The 23,416-nt window shown below is 32.5% G+C and overlaps 1 protein-coding gene across 6 annotated transcripts in view; it reads left to right on the top strand.

The window, feature by feature from the left end:
* LOC111413900 (Protein tyrosine phosphatase 99A) overlaps positions 1-23,416 on the top strand; it is a 300,358-nt gene that overhangs the window by 257,187 nt on the left and 19,755 nt on the right. For all 6 annotated transcript variants that reach the window (XM_071198715.1, XM_023045036.2, XM_071198716.1 and 3 more), the window contains exon 7: positions 15,240-15,434. In XM_071198715.1, the coding sequence (XP_071054816.1) occupies positions 15,240-15,434 (195 nt within the window). The remainder of the gene's footprint in view (positions 1-15,239; positions 15,435-23,416) is intronic.

Genomic DNA, 23,416 nt, shown 5'->3' with positions numbered 1-23,416 from the left:
AACCTGCGTCATACCTGATACTAATGTAACTATTGATGAACAACTCGTTGGGTTTAGAGATAGATGCACATTCGTTCAATATATGCCAAGTAAACCGGCAAAATATGGACTTAAAATATTTTGGATGTGTGAATCTACGTCTGGTTATGCTTTGGATGGTTTAGTTTATGTTGGTCGCCAGCCCAAAGAACCTCCACATAAAAACCTGGGGCTTGAAGTAGTACAAACTCTTGTGCGTGGCATTCATAATTCTGGTCGCAATCTCACGTTAGACAATTTCTTCACTAGTGTTCCGCTAGCAACTTATCTGTTGGATAAAAATATTACTATTAATACACTACATCAGAATAAGCGTGATATTCCAAAAGAAATGAAAGCCTCAAAAGATCGTGTAGTCTACTCTTCATTGTTTTGTTTTCAAAATAACGTATCCATGGTAAGTTACGCACGTAAAAAGAACAAATGCGTAATTTTACTAAGCACCGTGCACCACGACGCATCTATCAATTACGACGCTAAGAGGAAGCCTGAAATCATCTCCCATTATAATAAAACAAAGGGCGGTGTTGACATCATGGATCAAATGGTGTCGACATACACGTGCAAGAGGCAAAGTAAACGGTGGTCCACGACATTTTTCTTCAACATCATTGATGTTGCAGCACTCAATGCATATAGAGTCTTTACGAAGAAACATCCAAACTACAACATAGGAGTGACTCACAAACGCAGAATGTTTTTGAAAGAGAAGATCTACCAACCCTAACCTACAGCGCACTGTCCGGGAGTGTATGAGCAGATTTATTGATATATGTGGTCCGCCAGCCGCTCACACAAGAGCCACAATTAAGAGAAAAAGATGCTCAGTATGTCCCGCAAGTATTGATCGTAAAAGCACAATGTATTACTTGTAAAAATAATATCTGTAATGCTGCACTAAATAATAATAATAATAATAATAATGTCTTTATTCGTACCAACATCAAATTAACAAATTAAATATTCTATACAAAACAAAAAAAAATAAAATAAAATAAAATACTAAATTCACTAGTAAATTATAATAGTACGAAATGGCGAAGTTCAGTGCCGAGACACTGCTCAACTTAACCTTAAATTCCATTATAATAATATTCAAAAAATTCCAAAACGTTCAGCAACAAGCGAACAAACTAAATATATAAAGAATAATTAAAGAAATACCTCTGCCAGTACAGACAGAAACGGAAGAAAAAAATGTAAAAAAAAAGAAAACTAATACTTAATAAATCCCACCTTCGCCTTACATTTAAATAGTTAGGATGGCCGTCTGTTGATCAAGTAAGCAACCAAACACTCGCTTTTTAAATGAGGAGACGCTTGCTAGCAGTTTCGTTTCAGTGGGTAAATCATTGTACATCTTTACAATCTGATAACTGAAGCTCCGTTTAAATAATTCCGTATTGTGGTTAGGAGGCGACAAATGCTTCTCTAATCCCTAAAAACAATAAACAATAATGTTTTTTTAACAATAATGTTCACTTTCATATTTAACCTCACGTTTGTAACGTACATACATGAAGAACAATATTTATCCTGCTTGAAGTTATGGAAAAAGTAATCTCGGCGGACTTCGAAGACGTCGGCCGCCCCAAGTATCATGAACAATACTCAGGGCGGCCGACGTCTTCGAAGTCGGCCGAGATTATTTCTTCCGTAAACTTCAAGCAGAGTAAATATTGTTCTTCACGTATTGTTCGTGATACAATACCCTAATTTTAAGCAGTAATTTTAAGAAGTAATCTCGGCCAACTTCGAAGACGTCGGCCGCCCCAAGTATCATGAAGAATACTCAGGGCGGCCGACGTCTTCGAAGTCGGCCGAGATTATTTCTTCCATAAACTTCAAGCAGAGTAAATATTGTTCTTCCCCCTAATTTCACCCTAATTTCAAGCAGTCGGCCGCCCTAGTATAGTTCATGAAACTTGGGGCGACCGACGTCTTCGAAGTCGGTCGAGATTATTTCTTGTATCACGAACAATACTTGAAGAATAACACTTACCCTGCTTGAAGTTTATGGAAACAATAATCTCGGCCGACTTCGAAGACGTCGGCCGCCCTGAGTATTGTTCATGAAACTTGGGGCGGCCGACGTCTTCGAAGTCGGCCGAGATTATTTCTTATATAAATTTCAAGCAGTCGGCCGCCCTAAGTATTATCCGTGATACTTGGCTCTCTGATAGCCAAGTATTATGAACAATATTCAGGGCGGCCGACGTCTTCGAAGTCGGCCAAGATTGTTTCATAGCTTGAAGCTCCAAGCCCCGAATCCTGAGTGATAGCATTAACAACTTGTAAAACTACGAATGTAACAAAACTTCATATTTTTTTCAATATTTATGCATCTGAGGGCAAAAGTGAAAGAGGGAAATATTATTAAGAATAAAATTTGCTACAACTTTTATTCTAAAAGCGTTTTTGTAGTATGTTCCAAATATCGAGTGTTTTAATGTTTGTTTCAAATATCATAATTTTTGTATCTTATGTATGACCTTGTTATAACACCTATTAACTCCTTATCAAAGTCACACTTGTTTCGGGAAATAAACATTTAACTGTGGAACTATAAATGCCTTGTAACAATAATGAAAATTTGATTAATAGAAGAATGGCGATGAATGATTGTTTTGAACAATGTTGTTATCAAATATCGCGATAATTATTCAAGATTAAGAGTTTAGATTGATTTTTTGCGTCCAAATCTATTTTTAACACAATTTTTTTTAATCATAATCAAAATGAAAATGGTACTTATAAAGTTGATTGGTACGAAATTAATTTAGTAAAGATTTTTATATACAGGGTGAGTCAGAAAGAATGAGAAATCCGAACACCGGAAACACTAGACACCAAAATATCACGATTTAATCCAACATCTCTTATACAGAGTGTTGAAAGTTAAATTCCTGTTTTGTGATTACTTATAGAGGGCGCTAGATACATACTGCTCGTTTGATAAATCAAATTATAAGTTTCTTGGCTGTCGAGTTATGAACAATAAGAGCTATAAATCACAAAGAGCATTCAATTTTACATAAAAAAGGTACTCTTACTTAAATTGTCTAAGCCTATCGGTTTTCGAATTATTTACTTTTAAATATTTAAATGTATTTATGTTATTTTTATTTTTTAACGTAAGCAAAATTGGTTTATTTCTCCACTCGTATTTCCACAATTGCTTGTTAATTGTCAACATTGTTCTAATTTCCGTGTACAATAATCATCTTTACCAAGAATAAAGTTATTACCAAGTCCAAACATGTTGTAACTCGTCGTGTATAGGTTGAGCAATGCCTATATTCAACAATGCCAATCACTTTGTAGTAGTTCTGAAAAATCTGGGGTATATATATTTGAAGTGTTAAATGTAATATTAACCGATTTAAATTCTTCATTCCAAAGATGTTGGAAGAACATTACATTTGGACTATCTTGCACAAATTTAAATGCACACATTTTACTAAAATTAACTTTATCTTTCTTCACTAGCAGTCAGAATGTCTTTCTGTTCACTTTCTTCCTTTTTGCTTTTAAAACAGCTTCATACTAATAATGAGTAGTATATACTTATACCTTTCTATAATCACAAAGTCACGATCAGATGGAAGATGGGTGTGTCCAACTATTAGAAATCTATGCTCTACGGTCTCAAAAATATTTTCTGTTAGTCTGCCATAAGCAGGCAATAGTCCAATTTTTATTCTGTCCGGTGAATTTATCGGAATATACAACCAGCTTTCTATATTCATTCCGATTTTCCTTAAAATGTTTATATAATATGCTAGCAATCCACGCTTTGTCACGTTTTCAGGCCACATATACATGTACTCCATATCTTTAATACAGTCATATGTCCATTCTTTTCGTAGATAAAAAACAGTCCCAACTCTCAAATTTAGTACAGGAAGAACCTGCTGTAAATCAAAATTTATGATATGATAGCATTTTCTATTTCGTATATGAGACTTCTTTGTAACGCTTCTGCCCTGCGATGATATAGTTCAAGTTGAATCTTTGAGCTGTCTGCTGACATTTTTAATCTGAATGTCGAAAAAGTCACAGATTTTGCAAGTGTCTGTTTTGGGCAATTTAAATCCGATGTTAAATTCTTTACAAAATACGTTCCTGTAGTAGTACTCTTTTACGGGATGTAAACCTTTATCGTTACACCATTCAAGGTAGTAGTCATGATGTATGTATACCTTAGGTTTATTAGGATTTTTTTGCCTACTTTAGTGACTTGTATATTTGTTTTGTATAGTTTTCAAGATCACTGTCACTGATCTTATTCGCTCTGTTTTGGTGTTTACCACGTTTATTACTTCTTGGGGTACTAGCACCTTCGCTCATCTTTGAAGTGTGCGATAAACAATTTGGTCATTTCCAGAACACAACAGTGGTCTGGAAACGTATGGTCTAACCGTTGCCGCATAATGTGCTGGGCATCCATCTTGTTGAAAATAAAACGACTGTATTCTAATGGAAGATTGTCTAACTCACCGTCGAGGAAATTTCTTAACATAGCTAAATAACTATTCGCATTACAAGTAATGTCAAAGAAATATGGCTCTATTATTGAAGAAATGGCGCATCACACATTTACTTTAACACAGTACTGACGCCTCCGTGGTATTCGAAAATGCGGATTAGAGTCACTCCAATATCGTGCATGTTGCGAAATCCTCTTTCCATACCGCCAACCCACAAACAAAAATCCAAACGTTTTGCTTCATCGCCGACTTCCAAAACATGATCAAAAACTGGCTTGTATGGATGTATCTTGTTGTGTTTTAATATCTTCTGAATTTACGACTTTTTAACAAATTGGAGATTTTCAACTCTTCTTCTTAATGATGATTTCGGGTATTCCTCTACTGAATGTAATACCAACAAAGTGCTTGCATCATTTTCATCGTATCTCTTCTTTTCTCTAAGTATTCGCAATAATGACCCAGTGCTAAAAACTTCAACATTATTTTAGGGCAAGTAGTCTCAGAAACGTACACATTGGGGATTTTTCTTTAAATTCCAGATAACATTTTTCGCCTTTCCCATAACATTGCACCAAGTAAATTTTTTGCTGTAAAGTAAGCATTTTAAGCTGACAATACTACGGCTAATAAAGTATAAAAGCGAAGTGTCAATCAACACCTACTAGTACAAAAATGATCACAAATAAATAAAAGTATGCCGATTTTACTTTTGAACAGGTAACTTATTTTCTTATCTTCTCAAATAAATGCACTTTACTCTTGTACCATTTAAAGTTTTTTCAATTTTCTGAACACCGCGTATAAAATATGTTAAATGTTTCTATCCCAATCTTACTCTAAGAACTAGCAAAATTTTTTATCAAGATTAACTTTTTTTGATAAAATTAAAAATAAAAAAGTTTTTCCTATTCAACACCTTTTCCGTGGACATACTGTATATAATGTTGCGGCCCGCGTAACTTACCAAACATAACCGGCCCATACACGGTGATGCAAAACTGTCACATTTGCACGCAGAGCTAATGCACACGAGCAAATGTGATCGTCTATGCCCCAAAACTGACATAGCACGATACGATCTGGCTGAGCTTGATTTTGCACGGCCCATCGTGTGCAAGTTTGTACGTGTGAAGACAGTTCATGCCATTCTTCTCAGTTTTAAATTGATCTTCGCAAGAAAATGTTATGCGAGATTTTATAAGTGTTTACCAAAGAAATAGTTGTCATTGGAAAGTGAAAAGTGCCGAATACATGGATCGAAATAAAAAGGATGAGGGTTACCAGCTACTGGTGGAAGTCTTTAAGCAAATAAACCCTGATGCGAACATTGACTTTGGAAAGAAAAAAATTAATTCAATGAGGAGTTGTTTCCGAAAAGAATATAAAAAGGTCATAGAATCAAAAAAATCTGGTGCAGGCAGCGTGGACATCATGATGTTCCTTAAAGAGCATGAAATCCCCAGAAACAGCATAGCAACCGATGATCCTGATTTCATGACTAGGCAGACAGAAGTAAGTGAAAAAAGACGTTAACAATTTACTATGTATAACATATAATTTAATATATATAATTTTTATATAATTTACTATGTAAATCATCATGTTGTCGATGATATTGAAACAGATATCCCACATCCTTCTACTTCAGATATGCCACCAACACCTTCATCAGCTACCTCTATATCATGGGCAAAATATACATGGGCAAAAAAAAAAGTAAAATGGACAGTGATAGTATTCTACAAGTCGTTGTAGAAAAACTGCAAAATTCACGAGCCGAAGATGAATTTGATATTGTGAAATGTGGCAGAAAAATTGCGAAAATTGGACCATAATATAAGAATAATTGCGGAAAAATTGATAGATACCTTGTTTGAGGGACAGTTGGGAACATTAAACAGATACGCTCACATTGTCATTCCACAAGTTTCACATTCAACAAAGCAACATGCTCATCAGCCATTCTACAATTATCAGGATGTTGATACCCAACTGAGCACGCCATTACCAACCGGGCAGTATTATTCTCAATTCTCAACTGAATAATGTATACTTACTATTTTTAAATAAAGAACTCTATACAGAGGTACAGTTCTGTTCAGATATAATGCGAAAAGAGCCGCTCGTAGAGGCATAAAATTGTACTAGAAACTACCTACGTTCGCGAGGCATTCAATACAGGTTTTACCTGTTCTGTAGGATTGTAAAAGTTCCGAACAGGCAAGTGGGGTGATGTGATTTATGGCCAAGATGACTAAATCACAAGGAAAAATTAAGAAAATGAATAAGTATAAGCAATCCATTTACTTGACACAATTCCTGTAGTTCCTGTGTTCCTGTGTTAAATGAAAATAATTATTGTATTACTTTGGTAATACAATGGAACGATAAGTCGAACCTCCTAAGAAAACTATATATTGAAATATATCGATAACCATTTTAATATAATAAAATCAAAAATCAATATAATAAAATATAATACTCCTATATAACAAAAAAAACATAATATATATACATATAAAATATAATAAATATTATAATAATCTAATTGGGGAGAATTTTATAAGGTGTCCATTATACCATCAAATATTAGCAGTATTTTGTATAACACCCATTATTCTCTATGCAATCTGGTGGACATCGAATTTACTGCTCTGTCGCATACATCCTTGCCGTGAAACAATTCCAACACAACTGTAATGTTGCGGCGCAGATTTAGATGTTGTAAGGCCAACTTTCTCGTTTTCTTCAAATCTTACTGATAAGCCTACACGTTCGGCAATTTCCCGTTTATCTATTCCTTCTTGATGAAGTGCAATAATTGCTCGCCTCGTAGTCAAACCTGAGTCTCGTTGACCAGGAACACGGGGCATGTTGTATAAGCATTATTTATATATTATATTAATTATATTACTCAGATTTTTATCTGACGTTTTATCTGACGTGGTCCATTCTTCGGCCCACTTCAAACTGGGACGGTTTTACCTGGCTTAAGGAAGAGGGTAAGTCTCAGAAATCGAATAGAATAGAAACAAAAGATGTCTCCGTCTTCTTCCAGTACCAGCGTCATGTCGGAGCTAACAACGGACGATTCGCATTAAATCTGAACAGAGCTGTACAGTAGGGTTAAGATACATAAAGACACTATGCATGATAACGAACCAGTGTCATGTAAGTGCATTTTCAAAATTCACATTTCTGTTATTGTTGATATGTAACGCGATCATGTTGCCAAGGCACGCGCCCATCATCAATAAAGTACCTTACAAAACGTTCTCGGACATTTTTTGCTTGTTGGGTTTCGTGACGATTATATGAACGTTGCAACGGGAGCATTCTTTCATTTTCGGATTCAGAACCACAAATTGTAAAGTTTGCACTATCTAAAGTGAATGATGTGCCCAAATTTGAATCACATTTTGATCTTAAAAAATTATGAATCACGCAACATGTTAATACCACTTTTTCAATCTTATCTAGTTTCAAATTAATTTTGATATGCAAAATGCGAAATCTGGAAGCTAACATTTCACTGTATTTCTTGCACGGGACAATCTATAATTAAAAATTTTGTTTTCGTAACTAAACTCTTTTCGACTGAAAGGTTTTAGAAAATTAGAACGTAAAGCAAACGCTTCATCTCCGATAAAAAATATTCCGTCTTTCTGTCGGAATATTTAGAAGATTATGTATTAGTTTGTTGTAAAAATTTGTATTTTCTATAACACCGCCGTCCGAAATTCTGCCATTGGTGCCGACGTCGACGAGCAAGAATTCACAATTGCTATTTACAATACCTAACAAAACTATGCTGTAAAATCCTTTATAGTTATAGAAAAATGATCCGCTATTCGCTGGTCGTGCAATTCTGATGTGCTTGCCATCCACCTAAACAATGAGGAAATTGCCATTTTTCTTGAAATTCCTGCACTATCTGTATCCATTGCGATTCAGTCGTAGTAGTGTAAGAATGCCGGTTCTAGACGGGAAGTTGCTCCTGCTGCTCCTGCGGTGACGTCACGCCTCAATGTATTAAATATAGGGGGGGAATACCAACCAAAGTTTGGGGGAAAAGAAATTAGGTTGGTATTAAAAGTAACTAGAGATCTAGGGATTTTTAGAAAATTAAATAGGAAAATTTAAATATAAAGGCGCCACCTAGATTTGAGTGGTGTAAGTACTAAATTTAGGGTTTTTAGAAAATTAAATAGAAAAATTTAAATACAATGGCGCCACCTAGATTTGAGTGGTGTAAGTAGGAGTGAGTTATGCGCACTCTGGTGTGTGGTGGATAAATAAAACACAAAATTAATAAATAAAAATTAATATTATATTTATTTTAAAACACAATTTCTTTTCTTCAAATCTCTGATGATCGAAGATGCATCTTTCATCGCTGTGGTTGTTTTAGGTTGATCTTGTTTTGCGGAGGTTCCTCCTCCTTTCTTAGGATTTTTAACTTTAAAACTTACTTTAGGATCTGTCTTCAACCGCAGTAGTTGGAGACTATAAAAATACAACTTGATATTTAATATAAGTAGTTATTTTTTTTATAAAAGTGCTTACGCGTATGTAATCTTTGCTAAGAACTTGGCAAATTGCTGCACATGTATCATGATTTTACCTAATGACTGAGGTGATATGATTGCAGAAAACTTTAAGTCTTCAAAACACCGACCAGAAGCTAGAAACCGCAATGTCGTTGATAACCTTTCGTGGGGACTAATAGCTTTTCTTATTATCGTATCTTCCTTTTTTATTAGCGGCGTTACTAGATGTAGTAATTCAATATATGTGTTTTCATCCATGCGCAAATAATTCCTATAGTCATTGCCTTCTAACCTAGCGAGTGCAGTTTTTCAGTTTACTTCAGTACAACCTGAAGTAGTAAGAACAGCATATTTCTCTTGTTTTCATGCAGTGGCCTCATATGGCATCTCCATTTGAGGTTCGGGTCCGGGAATCAACAGGGTGTTTAAGCTACAAAAGAGTTGTATCCGCGCTTTGTGTAATCTAAAAAATTTAGAATCATGTAAAGAACATTTAAAAAAAATTGATATACTTACCGTGCCCTGCATGTACATCCTTACCTGTGTTAACCATGTACATAATAATACACATCTCTATGACATAAACTCCGTACATCACGAGTATAATACGTGACAAAAAGACTCTATAAGGGTTCCGTATCACCGTCTTAAACTACCGGATTGCATAAAGTGTTAAACATTTTTTGGCGTCTGACGCCTTTTACTCGGTAGAAGAATTTTTAAGTAATGTCCACCGTATGACCAAACTGTATTAGTTAAGTTACTGTTTTAGATACTCATATTTTGTATGACGTCTGTCCAAAAACTTTTTTTTTACATATAAATAAACATTAAACATTAACCGTAATTCGTTCAGTAAATTCGGGTGAGAATACTGTTTCCGTTTTTTCAGCCAATTTTTTACCCATTTTGATCTCTTCCTTTCTTTATTCTTCTTCACTACTATTTCGATAGCAGTAGCAATTAAATATAAATCATTTTCCCGTATTATATTCATTATTCTTCATTTTGTTCTTCCCATTTTTAAATCTGGGGACCGTGGTGCTATATCCGATTACCGCCCCATATCTATTTTGCCAGCATTTGGGAAAGTAGTTCATGCACGTCTATTCTTTGCCCTTAAGTCTAAAATCAATTCTAAACAACATGGTTTTTTTGCTGGTCGCTTAGTGGAGAGTAACTTGCTTGAATATACCCAGTATATCTTATCTACTCTGGATGATTCTTGTCAGGTTGATTCAGTTTATACGGATTTTAGTAAAGCTTTCGACCGGGTGGATCACAACTTACTTCTGTTCAAACTAAAGAAGTTTGGTGTTCAGGGAAATCTTTTGCAATGGCTTGCTTCCTATCTGAAGGAGAGATGCCAGATTGTTTCGCTTAATGGTTTTTTCTCTAATCCTGTGTCGGTTCCTTCTGGTGTTCCACAGGGTAGCCATCTGGGCCCTTTACTGTTTAATATTTATGTTAACGACATATTTGACGTCGTTAATTATGCCCAATGTTTAATGTATGCTGACGATTTAAAACTCTTTCTACATGCTTTTTGCTTAAATAATCGCCTTTCATTAAACTTATCAAAGTGTAAAGTTATTTCCTTCTCTAGGAGGGTGAACACAATCCACTACAATTATAGCGTCGCTGGTGAGAGGTTGCAACGTGTCTCTTTTATTAGAGATTTGGGTGTTACATTTGATTATAAATTATTATTTGATAAACATATCGATACTGTTGTCTCCAAAGCCTGGCGTATGTTAGGATTTATTATGAGATCAACGGTAGCTTTTTCAAACATTCCTGCAATTAGAAATCTCTATTTTGCCTATGTTTACAGCACACTTAACTTCTGCAGCGTCGTTTGGAATCCTCAGTATCTCTCGTATAAATCTAGAATTGAGCGTATTCAATCTAAATTCCTCAAATACCTTTGTTTTAAATTTTCCATTCAATACATTGATTACGAATCAACTTGCACTTCTTTTCGTATGTTAACCCTCAACCAGCGTCGCTTTTGTGGGGATATATTATATTTTTACAAACTTTTGAACAACAAGTGTGATTCTCCAATGCTTGTTGGTTCTATATGTGTTCATGTTCCTCCGAGATTACTTCGTTTTGACTTTTTATTTATGACACCTACTCCTGTCAAAACTCTCCTTTATTAAGAATGGCAAGATCGGCAAATCGTGTTAACATAGATCTGTTTCAGCATTCTTTCTATGCATTTAAAAAACTGCTCTTTGCTGCAGTTGGTGTGTTGCCTCGAGCGTTCATTTGATATTTGATATATGATATATTTATATCACCTAAACTTAGTTTTAGTTTTTTTTTTCCTTTTGAATCACTTTTGTACCATTAATGTTAATTCATTATTATTATTATTGTGAACTGTAATTCTATTTTATTTGTATACAATTGGTTGTTTGTGGTACAGTATTATTGGGTTCGACCTGTTTCTGTACCCAAATGAAATAAATAAATAAATTATAGTTAAGAAGTCACACCTTTCAGTCGCAACTCACTATGAAACTGATATTAAAACTCAGGGGCGCGCCGTGCAGGGGGTGCAAGGGGTGCATCGCACCCCGGCGCCAGATAAGAATAATAGATCGTTTTCAACAAAATATTTTTACCGACTTTTAAATAATAATGAAACGATTCACAGAAGCTGGTTAGTGTATTCTAAAACAAAAAATTCGGTTTATTGTTTCTGTTGCAAAATATTTGTTAACAACAGCAACGCATTTAATACTTCTCAAGGCTACAGCGATTGGCAACATTTATCTAGAAACTTGGAACGGCATGAAAAAAGTGCGTTTCATTATAAAAGCTATAAATTATGGACTGATCTAAAAACAGCGATGACAAAAAAGCAAACGGTTGATCAACTTAATGAAAATTTAATATTCCTAGAAAAGAAACGGTGGAAACAAGTGATAGAACGTATTGTAATCATCATTCAATTCTTAGCTGGACAAAATTTTGCTTTAAGAGGACATAATAACAGATTATTTGAAAACAATAATGGAAACTTTTTAAAAATGGTCGAAGCAGTCGCCCAGTATGACAGTGTTATGGCAGAACACTTGAATCGAATTATAAAAAATGAAGAATACATGCCTCATTATCTAGGTGACAAAATACAAAATGAAATTATAGATATAATAGGACAAAATGTAAAAAATAAAATTATTAATACCTTGCGTCTATGTAAATACTATTCAATCATATTAGACTGTACACCAGACATAAACCATCAAGAACAGATAACAATTATCGTACGTTTTGTGCACATGAATAAAGCATCAATTACAGTGGAAATAAAAGAACACTTTTTGGGATTCTGTCCTATAACAAATACTACTGGTGATGGTTTAACAAATTTCTTATTAGACTATTTAGATAAACAAAATATAGATATTCAAGATATGCGAGGTCAAGGATACGACAATGGGGCCAATATGAGAGGAAAACACAATGGTCTTCAAAAAAAAATTTTAGATATAAATTCGAGAGCGTTTTATATCCCATTTTCCTCTCATACTTTAAATTTAATTGTTAACGACGCCGCAAATTCCTCATTAGAAATTTCCAGCTTCTTTGATTTAATTCAAGAAATTAATGTTTTTTTTTGCTTCGCCACATCGGTGTATGTATTTAAAAATGAATGCCCAACGTTGACATTAAAACCACTTTCAGATACTAGATGGGAAAGTAGGGTTGAAGCTGTCAAAGTTTTTAAATATAATTTACCATCAGTGTATGACGCTTTATATGAGTTATACAGTGACTCTACAACAAATGCTTCTACTAGAAACACAGCAAAATCTTTACTTACGAAAATAAAATCGTTCAAATTTATATGCTCAACGCTTATATGGTACAATATATTAACTAAAATTAATATTGTAAGCAAACTAATGCAAGAAGAACATGCAATAATATGCACTATTATTACTATGCTGTCTGATCTAGAGTCATATTTAATGGAATGTCGTACAGACAAAATATTTGCCACCATTTTAAAAGAAGCAGAGTTAATAGCAAAAGAAATGGATTGCGATTGTAAGTTTCCTGATGCGAACACAATACCACCACGCAAGAAAAAAAAATCATTTGATTATGAACATGCAGATGAAACTATTCAAGACCCAGAATTAAATTTTAAAATTAATTTCTATTTTACAATAATAGATATTGCAACATCAAAAATACAGGAGAGATTCAATCTTTTAAAATCTATCAATCAAAATTTTCACTTTTTAAATGACATTTACTGCTTAAAAATGGAAAGTAAGGAAACAAAAATTAAGTATTACACAAACTTGGAAGAAAAATTGAAAAATAATAACAATTCTGATATATGTGGAAAAGATTTATATGATGAAATAGAAATTTTACGTATTTGAAACCTAATATGCTCAATATGCTTCCTAATATTACTATAGCACTTAGAATATACCTAACATTACCTGTTAGTGTTGCATCAGGAGAGAGATCATTTTCAAAACTTAAAATAATAAAAAACTATTTAAGGGCAAATAGGAGTCCAGAGAGACTTAACAATTTGTCTTTAATAAGTATTGAAAACGATATTGTTAAAAATGTAGATATTGACTCCATTTTCAACGAATTTGCAACAAAGAAAGCAAGAAAAATTAATTTTTTATAAATATTTTGTAAATTGTAATAAATTAGTATAAAAAATATATTTTATAAATTACTTGTTGTTCCAATGTTTGTATCTTATTTCAATACGAATTTGGGGCGCCAAAAATGAGTCGCACCCCGGCGATCGTTTACCACGGCGCGCCACTATTAAAACTGATTAGTAAATTTGAACCTAATTTTCGTTTCACATTTGCTCGCATGCAAACATGCTTCAGTTTTGCATCACCGTGTATGGGCCGGTATAGGTATGTGGCCCTAAAGAAAAAAAGGTTGAGTATGGCTGGATTAAATCGTCATATTTTGGAGTCTCCGGTATTCGGACCTGTTAATTAATTTTTTTTAATGAGAAGATGATTATGTAATATTTGAAACGATTCAGTAAAATTTTAAAGATATTTTTAGTAAAGTGGAAGAATCCTAAATTGAATGAAATTGATTACCGGTGTGTGTCGTTGAGTGTAGGTATAAGAAAAGAAAGAAAAAGGGTCGACCGTCGGCGTAGACGGTTTTAAACGGTGCAAACTGTGGAGAGGAAGAGGTCGGAGTCGTTGGGAGAGGAAAAAAAATGGGGGATTCTTCGGCACGAACAGACAGAATCTTGTCGCTTTTCCCCCTAACCGCACCAGATCGATACAGACGAACCCAACGACAGACTAAACCAAATTGCAAAACCGACCCAGGAAGATAGAAAAAACATTTTTGATGTATATTAGCCTAATGATTAAAAGTTTAATGACTAGAAAAAAGTAGTGTTTGAGAGTATTTTTTTTAATGCGCATATGTGAGGGATTATAAAATCGATGTAATCGAACCGGACGTTTTTTGTATTTTAACTTTGCCAAGCCAAGCGGCGGCACGAAAACGAGGATGGAGATTGGCGCTCCGGCGTTGGTCATGACCCCTACTACTACTGCTACTACTGCTCGGGTCTCCTCAGTTTCGGCCGCCCTGCTGCTGCTGGCTGCTGGCTGTTCGGGCTGTTGCTGTCAACCGTTGGGCGGTGCACGGCTGATTTTCGTCACAGTTTTTCATCGGTTAAAATGCGCATTGCACGGTCGCGTTATGATACTTCGACGTCTACCTCGACGCGATAAACGTCTCGCTGCCCGGTGCATAATGACAACTTAAAAAAATCAACACCGATTCCGCGCGTCTCATCGCCGTTTGTGCTCGTCGTCGTTTTGTGGATCACCTCGAAAAAAAAACCGTTCCTCTTCTCAACAAATACATTGTCGGAACGGTTTTTAGAATGGGTCATGCCACCACGTTTCTCATCGCTATTTGCGCCCTTCTCACCAACCAACAGGAAACGACCACCACCGAAATTATTGATACCACCATTCTACCTATAGATAAACGTAAATTTATCACATTTTTAACCTAACTTTATCCACACACACACATACATACACACATATATATGTGCTTTTGTTTTATAAAACAAAACATAGTAGATTTTAATTAATTTTTGTTTTGTTTATTGCAGTACCTAGTAAACCATTAAATGTGAGTGTCGTCGATGTAACTGCAAATTCAATTTCATTACGTTGGAAGGAACCAGATCATACAAATGGGGCTATTCAAGGATACAGGGTGTACTTCATGAATGGAAATTTAACCGATGTACAGTACTTTCATTTTAGTGGAGAAAAGAATGTTCGATATAACCTCACTAAACTCAGTAAGCTAATTTCTTTGTATTCTTATATTTTTAGGTTAGGTACATTTATGAGATATTATTTGTTTTTATTTGTTGTTACTTACTAAAATGTGTTAACAAGATGATATTAATCAATTATTATTACAACATAAGTGAAATTAAGGAGGAGGTTTAGTTAATGATGTTAATTATTGTATTGTATAGGTGATATGTCTTGTATAGGCTATTATTATATAAGGTTGAATATGGTGGAACAGAAAAGAAGGGGTTTTTTACAAAAACATTTTCTTATTACAAACTAAAAGTAACATCAAGTATTTCATCTTGTCTTTATTATATTGATCTTACTCTCTTTAATAATTGAAATGTTTTGCCTTAGGTGTCTCCCTTACTTTTGAAGAGGATTTTGTATACTGGAAAGTTTGTGTACTGCAACAAGCTTTTTTCCTCTGTGTTGCATCATTATTGGCCAATTGGATAATAAATGTTGTTATTATTTTAAAATTACTAAGATGATCTCAATATACAGCCTGTTCTAAATTAAGTGCTCACCATTGGTAACTTTATTATTAATATAGTACAAAGTCTCTTAAATAACTAAACTAGTATTTTTTCTGCCAATTACAATGGTGTAAACAAAAAAACAATGGAATGTGTTGTTTAAGAAAAAATTAGGAAAATGTAATTCTTGTATATTTTTTGCAAAATCAAATGTACAACATTTTTAAAACAAGTTCACCTTTATAAGCAATATTATAAGATAGAACACATCAGGAGCAGGTGGGCAGCAAGTACTCTTAATTTGGAAATTAAAATCACTTTAAATTTGTGATGATAGTACAAACTGACTTGTTAATTTAACATCTGAGGGAGTTGCTACTTTGCTTTGCGTTGCTACCAATTTCAATATAAAAAGGTTACTTATGTATTTAGAAAATATTGTTAAATATTTAAAAGGTGACCAAAAAAATGTTAGGGCTAAAATTACAAATATCATTACTAATTATTAGGTTACTGGCACAACATGTGATGGGTTGCATCTTTGATTGTTTAACATGTTAAAGAAAACAAAAACTTTTCTCAGGGATAATCCTTCATTGATTGCTTTGGTAATCAAAGCTGACAAGGGTGCCACCACTGTCATCCTTCACAAAGGTGATTCCTTAATTAAGGCCAAAGATATGTTAAATGACACTAATGTCTACAAGGTCCTTAATAATAACTCGTTGATCTCTGTACAAAATTACTTTATGAAAAGAAGTACATGAACAACGGTGAAAAGAGACAACTTACAACTAATAACTCAATCCTTGCAAAAGCATACTTTTTACCAAAAATACATAAGGAGAGGACACCATTGAAGCCAATCATATCATCGATTGGTGCTACAACATTACCAACACCTTTCAATTTGTGGATGAATTTAGGGGCTATAGCCTTCCTCAGGATCACATTTTAATATCTTTAGATGTTGTTAGCCTTTTTACTGTCATTCCGTTGGATTTGGTTGACAGAATTGTGGAGGACAAATGGCATTTAATTGCTGATCATTGTTCATGGGACAAAGACACTTTTTTGCTTGGCTTGAAACTTATATTTGATACTTCAATTTTCACCTTTGATAATGTAATTTACCATCAAATAGAGGACACCCTTATGGGCTCTAAAATATCGCCGGTTCTGGCTCTGATGGTGATGGATTTCGCGTTGGATGAGATTTTGGTTAATAACAACTCGGGTTTTCGCATCAGTTTTATCAAAAAGTATGTTGATGATTTGATCATTGGAATATATAAAAATGATATAGATGTAGCGTTGAATTTGTTTAACAGTTTTCATCCTAGCATTCAGTTCACAATTGAGATCGAAAAAGACAACTGTATTTCTTTCCTAGACACGAAAATGATAAGAAATGAAAATAACATCATTCAATTTGATTGGTTTATCAAACCAACCTCAAAACATACAAGTGACTGTAGACTAAAAAAGTTCAGTAATGCTTTATCCCAACACGTTTAGGAGTGCGGACATGAATTTAATTTTCGGGATGAAAAATCCTTGAATTCAGAAAGTAATTATCATAATAGGCTGTTCTTGGAAATGGTACACATCAATTATACATAGAATGCTGTAAATTTTAAAACAGATACTTAGAACCTTAGCAACATTTATGCTTATTTGTTTGCCTTAGATAGGTTTAACCACAATAATTCACCCAACTAACAAGGTTCTAGTCCCAATAACACCTCAACTTTCTCCAATGATATGTTTTTTTAGTTGTTTAATTAGATTTATATTAATTAATTAGAGTTAAATTATATACAGATAAAAATTTAGTGATTCAATATATATTAAACTTATTATTTGTTTTATATTCATATGTTTGATGAATTTTTGTTTTACACTGTACAACTTGAATTTTTGGGATTTGTGTTCTCACTCCAAAAAACATGTTTTCCCTTTTTACATTTTACGCCACTTCGAGTTACAAGTAAGTTATATTTTTTCCTTCTTAAATATTGTTGCTTGACATACGTTTCTTCTTTGTAAAATCTTTTAGCAATAAAATGCTCTGAAGAAAATTGTAATCAACAATCGTAATATTAGCTATTTTAAAGAAGTTGTTTTACTTTTAATCATGCTGACCGAAAATCCGATTAATTAATTTTTTTCTATTTGCTGCTCACGTTGTGGTTCATGATACTTCTGCTATAAGCAATATTGACCTAAAATTGAAAATAACCGAATTATCAGCTTATTTGCATTTTAGCCCAGTTGACTATAAATGGCTGTGAAATATTTCGTCGCAAAAAATTATTTTTCGAGTTTACTTTTTCATTTTATTTAAACAGAAAAAACTCACATTAGATGTGCAAACACATCACCATTTTGTTCAATACATTTTTGGGCATTCTTTATTACATGTTTTGTAGCTTTTAAAGGTGTTCTTCTATCAATGTGTCTTAAAACGTTTGTAATGCTTTTCTGAAGTTTGATCAAGTTCACATATCTCCTTTTATAAACTTCGTCCTTGACATAACCCCAAAAGCAAAAATCCAATGGAATTATGTCAGGTGATCTTGAAAGCCAACGACCACTGTTTGCTATCCACCTATTTTGAAAAAGCCTTTCTAGTAATATTCTCACTTCGCAAAACTGATGGGGAGGAACTCCATTTTGTTGGAAATACATTAGCCCAATTATTTGACTCCCTATTAGACCACACCACACATTAATACTAAATTGTATTTGAGGACTTCTGGGATGAACAATACATAAATTTACAAGAAACCAATAGTGCATATTTTTAGGATTAAACATTCCTCTATTTGAAAATTTGGCTTCATCGGTCCACAAAATGCATCTTAAAAAGTTCACATTTTGCCTACACGTATCTGCGATCCATTGACAAAAGATGCACTGCTTGTACTTTAGTTAATGATGTTAATTATTGTATTGTATAGGTGATATGTCTTGTATAGGCTATTATTATATAAGGTTGAATATGGTGGAACAGAAAAGAAAGGGTTTTTTACAAAAATATTTTCTTATTACAAACTAAAAGTAACATCAAGTATTTTATCTTGTCTTTATTATATTGATCTTATTCTCTTTAATAATTGAAATGTTCTGCCTTAGGTGTCTCCCTTACTTTTGAAGAGGATTTTGTATTCTGGAAAGTTTGTGTACTGCAACAAGCTTTTTTCCTCTGTGTTGGATCATTATTAGCCAATTGGATAATAAATGTTGTTATTATTCTAAAATTATATATAAATAGCCTGTTCTTTGCGTATTCCAGGCTGTATGACCCTTATTGGCTCTGAGATCTCTGATCCCCTGGGAATAGTAGTACCTTCTCTGTCTTGCTTTCTGAAGCCTTCAATCCTGGACTTACAACTATCAACACCTGTAATCTGCAAGTCAACTGTCCTGGCTCCTTCTACATTACTCCACTTTCTGTCGAGAAGGTAGAAATCTGTATGAAACTTTACCGCTGGCGACGAGGGTCTCCCAACTTTTCCTGCAGTATGGAAAAAAACTCGAATAACTCGGGTTTTAAAAAGGGAGACAGATTTGTATTGAAAATTACCGACTTATTAGTATTTTGAACAATTGCTCAAAAGTCTTCGAGATATTGCTATACTCCAGAATGAGCTACTGTGTTCGCCCATATATATCTGATCATCAGCACGGATTTATGACTGGTCGTTCAACTATGACTAATTTAGCAGAGGTAACGCAGTTCATCAGCGAGCAATTTCGTGGATTTAATTTCATCTTACCTCTCAAATAGACTTTGCTATGTGAGCTACAACGGTTTTAAATCTGATACATTCACTGCTGGTCCCCTTCTTTTCAATGTTTATCTAAACATTATCAGTTTCTGGTTTGTACAGAATGGAATTGATCTTAATATAGCAAAATGTGGTCAAGTTCTGGATACATTTCACCATATTGTTCCAGTGCTCAGGAACTATTTTTTCCTCTACACTAAATAAGTCTCTAACATGTCGCATTTTTCTAAATGAGTCAATACCATTTTTTAATATTAATAGGTTACTAATAGGATATTCTGAATAAATGAGAAATATTCAATTTTTTTAATTAACTTCAAATCAATAATAATTTAGCATTAGCTTGCTGTCTAAATCACCGTCTCGAATGGGTTAACTTGCTTATGATCTTTTTGGTTTTAAAAATGTTGTATACTTAATTTTGCAAAAAATATACAGGGTGTTCCATTTAAAAAATTACATTTTCCTATTTTTTTCTTAAAGGACACATTCAATTGTTTTTCTGTTTTCACCATTGTAATCGACAGAAAAAATGCTTATTTAACCGACTTTGTACTTCCACTAATAACAAAGTTACCAATGGTGCGCACTTAATTTAGAACAGATTGTATACTTGTATATATTGTGACTAGTACATAAACGTATTTATTGAAATGCATTATTATAGAGCTCATTTGCAATTGATTAAGGCAAATATGCCTTATACAAAGTTCAATAATTTAGGAATTATTTCAATTTTTTAGTGTTTGTACATTTTCAGTATATACTCCTAAAAATATTGGAATTTACAGTTTAATAATATTTTTTTGGCTTCTGTGAATAGACTACACTCTAATACACATTTTACGTTGAAAAATATTTTAAATATTCCGATTGTTTAAAAATGCAGGGAAAAAATGTTTCGTGACAAGTTAATTTTTAAACAAAGTAATTTTTTATGAGCGGCTATTTGAAAATTTCAACAATACATTTGGCGTACAAATTATATTAAAAATTTCTCTGTTTTATAACCTTTCAAATGAAATATTAACCAGCGCTAAATGTCTTTCCAATTAGCTAATAATAAGGCATGTGTATAATATTGACAACTTACCCGAACTTAAAAAACTATTTTAACTTAAACGTTAACTCATAAATACAATAAATGAAATTCAATTTGTTAATAATTATAAACCATCAATTGAATTGTTTATTTCAGAAACCCAAGTACACTTTTGCTTGTATTTAATTTTTAAAATTATACTCTATTCATAAGGAATTTATAAAAATTTTGTAATTTTTTTTTGTATAATTTTTAGTAAAATTATGCCTATTTAAAAAGCAGTAGGATGTTAAATAAGAACACCTTATACTTTATACATAAATTTATTAAATATCAAAGAAAAAAATTAAACAATTACTTTGATTTCAAACATAGAACAAAAAATAAAGAGAGAATCACAATTTTTGTGCATAAGTCTATTAAACTTAAAATCACTATCAACAGTAGAGCATCAAAAACTACCGTCTTTATGTTACCGTTATTTGTGTGTTCAATTTATTCATCCACATACATCTACGTTACACTCAGCTTCTGTTGTATTCTTTATATGTGATTTTCTTTATATTGATGGGAAGCTTTCCAGATGAACTGCCAGCACTGTAGGGAGGTCCTATCACAAAGATTCGTTAGAAATCGCACAATACAATGATTTTTGTTTTGCCCTGAAGGGCCATCACATTAAGCCAAAGCTAGCACATGTAAAATATCTCCAGTACAGGTATGTTTGGTAATGCTAAATTTTGATAAAGTCAAAACAAAGCACCAGTGTATCTTCTTCAGTGGTGTTAATCATTTTTTTTGTTTTGTATAAAACTTCTTGGCTTGCGTTTGTGCGCTTTACACTGTCGCTTAGATAAGAGTCTCTTAGTTTGGATTTGAAATTCTCACATTGACTGCAAACAGCAACTTGCGTTAGATTAAAGTTTTCCTTAAAGAAACTATAATAAAAACAATATTTTACTTTATCTCTCAACTCAGGATGATCGGTTTGGAACATTTCATACATTTTTGAGATATTTAGCTGTGTATCCAAATATTGGTTTTTCCTAGAACTATAATGTGTTTCTCTTACCTCAAATTTAGAGATAAGTTCAGGGATAAGGATACATATATTGCCATCAATCGCATTTCCACTGCGATTTTTGCCTCATATCGACTGATGTTCTGCACTAATAAGATACTGAGAGATTCTAGTTTATGATATGATATAAAAGCTATATGATAATATTAATAAAATTTCCAGAAAAAAAAATATTAAAGTAGAAACTGTCAAATTTGCAAATATAAAATAACATCAAATTTTCAAAAAATCATATCTGTATTTTTAATGGTCATGATATGATATATATGTTAAATTGAAGCTTAGAGATTCTAGTTTATGATATGATATAAAAGCGATATGATAATATTAATAAAATTTCCAGAAAAAAAACTATTAAAGTAGAAACTGTCAAATTTGCAAATATTAAATAACATCAAATTTTCAAAAAATCATATCATCTGTATTTTTAATGGTCATGATATGATATATATGTTAAATTGAAGCTTAGAGATTCTAGTTTATGATATAAAAGCGATATGATAATATTAATAAAATTTCCAGAAAAAAAAATATTAAAGTAGAAACTGTCAAATTTGCAAATATTAAATAACATCAAATTTTCAAAAAATCATATCATCTGTATTTTTAATGGTCATGATATGATATATATGTTAAATTGAAGCTTAGAGATTCTAGTTTATGATATGATATAAAAGCTATATGATAATATTAATAAAATTTCCAGAAAAAAAAAATTAAAGTAGAAACTGTCAAATTTGCAAATATAAAATAACATCAAATTTTCAAAAAATCATATCATCTGTATTTTTAATGGTCATGATATGATATATATGTTAAATTGAAGCTTAGAGATTCTAGTTTATAATATGATATAAAAGCTATATGATAATATTAATAAAATTTCCAGAAAAAAAATATTAAAGTAGAAACTGTCAAATTTGCAAATATTAAATAACATCAAATTTTCAAAAAATCATATCATCTGTATTTTTAATGGTCATGATATGATATATATGTTAAATTGAAGCTTAAAGATTCTAGTTTATGATATGATATAAAAGCTATATGATAATATTAATAAAATTTCCAGAAGAAAAAAATTAAAGTAGAAACTGTCAAATTTGCAAATATAAAATAACATCAAATTTTCAAAAAATCATATCATCTGTATTTTTAATGGTCATGATATGATATATATGTTAAATTGAAGCTTAGAGATTCTAGTTTATAATATGATATAAAAGCTATATGATAATATTAATAAAATTTCCAGAAAAAAAAATATTAAAGTAGAAACTGTCAAATTTGCAAATATTAAATAACATCAAATTTTCAAAAAATCATATCTGTATTTTTAATGGTCATGATATGATATATACGTTAAATTGAAGCTTAGAGATTCTAGTTTATGATATGATATAAAAGCTATATGATAATATTAATAAAATTTCCAGAAAAAAAAATATTAAAGTAGAAACTGTCAAATTTGCAAATATTAAATAACATCAAATTTTCAAAAAATCACATCATCTGTATTTTTAATGGTCATGATATGATATATATGTTAAATTGAAGCTTAAAGATTCTAGTTTATGATATGATA

Source organism: Onthophagus taurus, chromosome 8, assembly GCF_036711975.1.
Source record: "Onthophagus taurus isolate NC chromosome 8, IU_Otau_3.0, whole genome shotgun sequence".
In the NCBI taxonomy this organism is placed as follows: domain Eukaryota; kingdom Metazoa; phylum Arthropoda; class Insecta; order Coleoptera; family Scarabaeidae; genus Onthophagus; species Onthophagus taurus.
Note: the sequence above shows the minus strand (reverse complement) of the source record. Positions and strands in the feature narration are given on the sequence as shown.